Source organism: Garra rufa, chromosome 24, assembly GCF_049309525.1.
Source record: "Garra rufa chromosome 24, GarRuf1.0, whole genome shotgun sequence".
Classification (NCBI taxonomy): domain Eukaryota; kingdom Metazoa; phylum Chordata; class Actinopteri; order Cypriniformes; family Cyprinidae; genus Garra; species Garra rufa.
Genome location: NC_133384.1, coordinates 17,956,301 through 17,964,732, shown reverse-complemented (window position 1 = coordinate 17,964,732; position 8,432 = coordinate 17,956,301). Strand labels below are relative to the sequence as shown.

At 35.8% G+C, this 8,432-nt stretch overlaps 1 protein-coding gene across 1 annotated transcript in view; it reads left to right on the top strand.

The window, feature by feature from the left end:
- The first annotated feature begins 969 nt into the window (after positions 1–969).
- cul1b (cullin 1b) overlaps positions 970–8,432 on the top strand; it is a 27,777-nt gene continuing 20,314 nt past the window's right edge. Inside the window, exons 1-2 of the mRNA XM_073830357.1 lie at positions 970–1,045; positions 4,876–5,218. Coding sequence (XP_073686458.1) covers positions 5,079–5,218 — 140 coding nt within the window. The 5' untranslated portion in view covers positions 970–1,045; positions 4,876–5,078. The remainder of the gene's footprint in view (positions 1,046–4,875; positions 5,219–8,432) is intronic.

The window sequence follows — 8,432 nt, the reverse complement described above, 5'->3', positions numbered from 1 at the left end:
TAGGGAATTATAGAAATGAATCTTTTTATTTAGCAAGAATGCCTTAACTTGGTCCAAAGACATTTGTAATGTTACACAAGAATTCTATTTCAGATAAATGCTGTTCTTCTGAACTTTCTATTCATCAAAGAAACCTGAAAAAAAATTCTACTCAGCAGTTTTCAACATAATACATATTTTTTGAGCAGCAAAGCAGAATATTAGAATGATTTCTGAAGGATCATGTGACTGGAGTAATGATGCTAAAAATTCAGTTTTGAAATCACAGGAATAAATTACATTTTAAAATATATTCAAATAGAAAGCAGTTCTGTTAAATAGTAAAAGTATTTCAGAATTTGACTGGTTTTGCTGTACATTGGATCAAATAAATGCAGGCTTGGTGAACAGAAGACTTATTTAAAAATAAAAAAACATTAAAATCATACTGTTCAAATACTTTTGCCTGTTAGTGCATATGCAGCATAAAACATTTGTAGACACTTAATAGCACTTAAAGGTACTAATAGGGCATTATTATGTATACTGTAGAGTAGACTATCCAAATGCTTTTATTTTGTAAAAAGTGGGTGAACACTAAATATTGTGAACAACTACTATATTTTAACAATATGCATTAAATGATTATGTAAAAATGAGGACATTAAACTACTGGGTGTACCGGGGGCTTGAGAAGTCTGTATTGACTTTATAGTCAATTCATTGTACCCTAAAAAAAGAGTTTCACAAGAGCCAAACAATACGAGACACAAAAATCTCTCACGAAAGAAGTAAATTGGCAGCTATCGATGTAGTCGATGTGTTTAGAAATAAATAACAAAGAAATACATTTACAAATGTGATAATAGATCATTTTTGGTTGTACAGTTTGAGGTTATGGACACTTGCGGTCTCTGTATCTCTCTGTGAACAATGGAGGTCGCTGTATTTCTCTGAGCTGTGGCGTATGACGCTTCACTCGCTCTAATACGGAATTCCCAATCATCTTCAGTCATACACAGCATTGGGCCTCAAACACATACAGCTCGACGGGAAACGGACACAGGTAAGACAGAATATCTTTATATGCCTGTCAACAACCCTTGTTTGCCAGGATATGTAACTAGACGGAGATATGAATCAATTTATCGAGAAAAAGACAAACGTTTTGTGCTATTACAAACGACTTAATAAATAGGTGGCCATTTTACGTCAATATCTCACAATCCTCGCCGTATTAGCGCTGTAGGTTGTTAGGAAATGTTTGTTTTATGTTTAAGGTTCTATTTTATTGTCAGTTGTTTATTTGGCTTTAACATGTCTTAATAGTTGTCCTCAGCGTTAGTTTACCAGGGTACCTGAAGCTAGCTAGCTGCTACCTAGCATTGCTAATGTATTGATAGTGTTTAGAAAAAATAGTGCCCTGAATAGGCATGAAATGAACGCACGTTGTATATTTAAGATGTTGACATGTTCTTCCGAGTCAAGTCTGTGATGGTAGACCTAAAGCTGAGGCCGACTGAAGAGTGAACAGTCATTTACACACATTTACATGAATTCTGCTGTCTCAGATGCCTACCTAGACAACATTGTTGGGCCAAAATGCTGTCTACTAGGTAGGAAGCTCAGTAGTTTTCTTTACAGATAGAGTTGTTTTTGTTTTAAAGTTTCCTGAAACTCACATTCCAGAGCATGGTATTTTTTTTCCTTCTGAAATTAGAAAGATTTTCCAAGAGGATGGTTTATGAGTCATGCTAATATTGTCAAAGGAGTACTCAGATGTCAAAAAAGCTCAGTAGATGTAGTACATGAGTTGTTTTACATCCAGGACTGTTAAAATGTCATGGTAGTCATGTAGATTTGTGTATTTTGTAGTCAAAAAGAAATAATTACAATGTTGATGAATAAGCTTACACATCAAGAAAAGTATTCAGTGTCTAATGTCTTTCTCAGGCAGATGGATTCAGTAAGTTTTGTTTTGAATCAGTCATAGTATGTGCTTGATCCAACCCACAATTCATGAGCACTTAAAGGGCAAAAATGCAAATTCTGTCATTGTTTACTCACCCTCATGTCTCATGAGTTTATTTTTTCTTCTGTGGAATTTAAAAGAAGCTTTCTTTTTCTCATAAAATATTATTTGTTTGTAACATTTTTCAAAATATCTTCTTTAGTTCTCCTTAAATGACTTGAAAAGTCGCTCTGACTGACTAATTGTTCAAATTTCGACACCCTACACTACAGATCACGTGTTTGATTTCATGGAAATAGCCCACTGATGAATGTGGGTCAGAAAGTCTAGCCTTTGCTTTGGCTGAACTAATAAGACTAAATGTGTCCAGGCTCAAACCGTTTTCCCACAAGGATCGGGCAAAGCACTTGAGTTTCATGTTTGATACGCTACCTTAAAAGTACTGAAATGTTATGGGTAAGGAATGACTAATACTGCCGGTAAGAGCTGTCCCACTTACAGAGGCTGAAAGATAAGCTTATACACACTACATATCGTAAAGCTGTGTTATTATATGTGTGTAGAGGAGCAAGGGAGCATTAAAAGTCATTGTCCTGTTCAACCGCCCACATCTCTTATATGTGTCACCATAAGCTGGGCTGATCCTGACGGTGTGACGCCAGTCCATCTTGTTTATTTCCCCTGCTGTAAAACCTCTCACTGACTGGGTCAGTGATATACTAGGGCTGGGTCAGTTGTGGGACACTGCTTTTCTTGACTTAATACACATTTCTAGTAATTGTACAGTTAATTCTCACATTTTATTTTCAGAAAGATTTAGAATATTTTTGTCTTCTCAAATTTGTCACTGCCAAAACACAGTAATGATAATTTAATTCGAAGGGTTATATTGACCTATTAAGATTTTGCTTCCATCTACATTTATGAATATATTTTATTTAGCGTTGTATTAACTTTTCAAGAGGTAAATCATTAACAGTTCAATTTTTAACTATTTCAGATGTAATTTATGAGTTTCGTTGTATTTTGAATCCAATTTTTCTATGTGAAAGCCAAAAAGTTGATCATACTGTTTTTAAAGTTAATGATTCATTAGTTTGAATATACATTGAACCAAAAACTATCATAATATCTTAGTTGATAATTCAGCATACTTTATTTTTGACAACACATCCCATGTTTCGGTAGTGACTGCACATTTTTGGTCGTGACAGTAATGCTTTAGTAGCGAATTTGAACTAAAACCTACTAAAATACCAAAAAAATGTGTGACTGTTCTAAAATTGTGTTTATTTCTCCCAAATAAAGGACTGTGTGTTTCCTTTTGACACTACAGAAACAATGATGACATGTTTCAGTCATGACTGTTTTAGTAGTGACAATTTTAGATACTTTTGAACCTAGCTCAAAGATATCAGCATATTAAAACTAAATGTTATGGAATAAGTACCTAAAAAGTGCTTAATTGGAGAAAAAAAGGTGTTTAGTCGTGAGGTTTTTGAAGTTACACACAGATTTTTCAGACGTTTGAATGCTTTTACCTCAAAATGATAAGGCCTATCTACTTTTACCTTGTAGCAATAAGAGAGAGGGATGCAGGAATATTTCCTGATCATAAATTTAGGGGTGTAGTTAAAACCAGTCTCAGCCAATAGACTTCTCCCAAAAGATAATAAGACGATGTACAAGAAGCATCATTGTGGAAAAAAATATTTCTCAGCTTTTATTTACATTTGACAAAAAGTGGCATGTCCAAAATTATTCATACCCTTTGCAAACTGTCACAGTCTTTGGGAAAATCCAAAGTTCTATACCATTCCAAATAGTCCAAACTGTTCTAAAGCATCCTAATTACCCTGATTCATTGGGAACAGCTGTTTTAATCAACTCAACCGGTGAAAAACAGAAGCTCTCTGCTTGTTTTGTGGACAGTCATGGCTAAGACAAAGGAGCTCACTGAGGACCTGCTGCTGAAATGTTTTGAAGTTCCAGTGGCTACAGTGCAAGACATTCCGCACTGTTGTTTTTGGTTGTGGGACAGGAGTTTGTACCGGTTCTGTGGAATAGCCCCATATATACACTATTGGTCAATAGAGCTGACTCTTCTGACTATAGAAACAGCTGTCTGTAAACAAGAAGCCTTAGAAAGAACGATGTGGGAAATGCTATTAATAACCAAGCTAAACCCAATCCCGCTGGTCACATGTTTTGATGCATTAGCCCTCTGTCATTCTTGCTTCTGACATGTGGCATCTCAAACGTCACAACATGTAAACAATGACCGGCAAGATTCATATCCTCTGCACAACACGCAGCAGTCAGACACGCAGCTAAATATAACAGTGACCCAACGCTTGTCACTTCACATGAGCTCTGGAATGATGCTTGGTTTCCAATGAGTCTCCTATTAGGTTTGCTTTTTCTCTGAAAGGGTAAGGTCATGGATTTTCAACCACCTTTTGTTGTTACAGTTTCTCAGCATCAATAGTAAACGAACAGTCTATTATATTTCCATGTTACCTATCTTCCTACACCAAGATATCTTTGTCAGCTATTGTCAGTTTACGTCATCCGGCAGACTTTTAACAGCTTCAGGCCTTTTGTGAAAACTACAGATTGTACTTCTGCATTTTTGTATCCTTGCTCATGGATAATCAGATCAAACCCTGTGTATTATGGATGTACTTTTTTGGTCCCTTTTCTCTCTAGTCGTGTACCTCTATAAATATGTCTCACATAAAAATACTCTTGCTTTTGTTTTCATACACGATAATTGCTAGTTCTGCCCTATTTAACACCTGTAAAAGCTGCTAATAATACATTGTCACATAACTCCATTCAATGGTTATTTTTATATTGCACCCTTTTAAATAGACAGTAAGTGTGGTTATTTGATTTCAAACCTGCTTTATTTGCTCTCCCAGATACCGTGCTGAAGTGTTTGGACTCTGCTGTAACCCTAGATCAGCTCGCAGCACCATCTGTGAAGTGTAGCGGTACTCATCCCTGAACTGATCCTGTCTGAATGCGCTCCAGCATGGTGGACTACATGTGAAGCAGCAGCGTTCTGGAGCAGAACTGGGTGAAGAGAGGATTTATCTGACGCGAGCAGACCGGCACAGAGACAATGTCATCCAACAGGGGCCAGAACACCCACGGGCTCAAACAGATTGGGCTGGACCAGATCTGGGATGACCTGAGAGCAGGAATACAGCAGGTCTATACACGCCAGAGCATGGCTAAGGCACGCTACATGGAACTCTATACGTATCTTACCAGGCACCGTGGGATGAATGGGGATTAATGGGGGCAGCAGCTGTGGCCAGCACACTGAAAGGCTTTGTCTTTTTAGGTGTGGTGCCATGTATGTGAGTTTTGCACTTATAATGAGAATAAGGCTTATGAGGCAAACCCATTGAATGGTTTGGGTTGATGTGGTATACTTTGCATTGCTTGTTTAATTAGCCAGGTTTCCATCCAAATTTGCTCATTTAACTTTGGAATATTGGAATAACATTTGCAAATTAGCACCGTTTCCATCCGGTGAGTCAGAGAGAACAAATCTGCCATTTCACCACTGCTGCATGTCACTAAGAAAAGTAGGAGAAGCCGCTAAATATAGCAATTTTCATATATGTGACCCTGGACCACTAAACCAGTCATAAGGGTCAATGTTTTTAAGACTGAGCTTTATACATGATCTGAATGATAACATGATATTTACTTCATATCTTAAAGGTCCCATATTGTCAAAATCGAAATTTCCTGGCTTTTTTCATGATAACTGAGGTCTAGGGGCTATGTAACTACCATATGAGTTTCAAAACAGTCAATCCACAGTAAACTGCACACAGCCTGCTTAAAGTAGCTGTTCATTTTCACGAGCCGCTGTTACTTCCGTAACGATGTGACGTCCGATCTACTTAGTCACCGCCTTCAGTCACCACCCTGAGCACCAATCACCGTACCACCCTCCTTTTGTCAAACCCATGCATGATAACGTGCATCATCACTACAACACTGCCTTTATGGTTCTGGCTTTTGTTCACACAGCGCTCGTTCCCGTAATTTTCCAGAATCAGCGTGCATTGTGAAAGGGGCTTTACTAAAGCAACAGTTATGTAGCTTACTGCATTCGGTGTTTGAAAAAGAAAAAACATTAATGATCATTCTGTAATATCCTGTTGAGTATCAGCAGGCTAGGCTCTCTCTATGGCTCTGGGTTCGGCTACAACGATACATGACCGTAGTTACCTGTGATTGGCCTGGCTGTGCGTCACTCAGAAAACAACAGGTCAATCAGAAGAGAGGCTCATGAATATTAATTAGATGGACCAAAATCTACCTGTTTTTGACAGAGCTCCTAAAAAAGGAGCTGTAAAAATATATTGAGATGGATTTTGGCACTTATACCGCAAATATATATTCTTAAGGACATCAACAACTAAAATAAACCTCCAGAAATGTGTACAATATGGGACCTTTAATGATATCCTAATGAATCGATAGTTTTGACCCATACAATATATTTTTGGCTATTGCTACAAATATACCCCTGCTACTTAAGACTGGTTTTGTGGTCCAGGGTCACACATAATAAATTATTTGTGCCTCAGAACAAGCAGACGAAATACAGTAAATGCGGTCTTTGCTTTTGGCGGTTTGGAAACACAGTTGTGTAAGAGGCAAATACAAAGATAGAGAAATACTTTGACACACTTTGCTTGGGCATTTCAGAAAGACTATAACAACATTTCAGGAACTGTGATTAATCCACTGGTTAGTCAGGTTTTGCCATCACATAGCGCAAAGTCTCAAGACTTTACTGATGTGTATTGAAGAATTTATTCAGCATATATGTTTCCATCTTCTATTATTTGCATTAACCCTTTTTCACACAAGTCAAAAAAGACTTCAAGTGGGGGTACAAACTTTTGAAATTAAGAGATTTTTATTCGAAATCTGGCACTTCAATCACTCATGTCTGATGCAATGCTTGGGGTGATAGAAACCTAGCTATTGGTGTGCAAGCGGTTTGAGGGTATGTGGTACTGCATTGAAAGGCAGTGTTTGATATTGCTGTGAATGAGTGATAATTATGTTCTATTCACCCGAAAGGTCGCTCTGCAAAACGTTATGGTCGGAATCTAGATGTTTCAGTCCGAAGCTGTACAGTTGGGAGTTTTGTGGAAGAGGTGAAAATTTCATTGTGCAGATTTTGCTTTATTGCATAAATTCGTCTTGTTGACCAAGAGAAAACTGCTTGGTTTGAAAGAGGCTTCTGTGTGCACTGTGCTTTGTACATTACTACACTATTCACTATTGACAATGACTCTTTTTTTTTTTTGACTTACACTACCAGTCAAAAGTTTTTGAACTGTAAGACTTTCAGTGTTTTTTTGTTTTTTGTTTTTTTCAAAGAAGTCTCTTCTGCTCACTAAGCCTGCATTTATATAATCCAAAGTACAGCAAAAACTGTAAAATTTAGAAATGTTTACTATTTAAAATAACGGTTTTCTATTTAAATATATATTTTAAAATGTAATTTATTCCTGTGATTTCAAAGCTGAATTTTTAGCATCATTACTTCAGTCACATGATCCTTCAGAAATCATTCTAATATTCTGATTTGCCGCTCAAAAAAACATTTAGTATTTTTATTATTATTAATAATATTATGTTCAAAAACAACTGAGTAGAATTTTTTCAGGGTCCTTTGATGAATAAAAAGGTCAGACGAGCAACATTTATCTGAAGTAGAAATCTTTTGTAACATTATAAATGTATTCATCACTTTTGATCAATTTAAATCATCCTTGCAAAATAAAAGTAATAATTTCTATAATTTCTTTCCTAAAAAATTATACTGACTCCAAGATTTTGAATAGTATAATATATAATTTTACAAAAGTTTTTTTTATAACATTTTTATCATACAATCCTCAGAAATAAAGATCTCAGATGATTGAAATAAATTTGATTTTAAATAGTAAAAAATATTTCACAATATTGCTGCTTATGCTGTAATTTGGATCAAATAAATGCAGGCTTGGTGAGCAGAAGAAAATTCTTTAAACAACATTAAAAATCTTAACTTTTGACTTGTAGTGTATCTTTAGCTGGATGATAAACATAATTAAATCAGTTAAAATTAGGTCTCAATTAACTAAAACTGTAATTAGATTAATGGCAATTAATTAATTAAATTAGGTCAACTGATTTAAAACTCATGCAGCGTTAGCACCCAGGATAATATTTGCATCAGATGAACATAATCAGTAAATGGACATTGAATGGCTTTTTTTAATTCTCAAAGCTACTGTGATAAATATAAATGCCTTTAAACAATATTAGACAAACCAATCATTGATTCGTCTCTATTAATTTATTCAGAGAATAGCTTTGTACTTGCCAAGAAAACCCTATAAATGAAGATCATTCAGAGACATTAAATTATTGTTTTATTAAAAAGACAACAAAA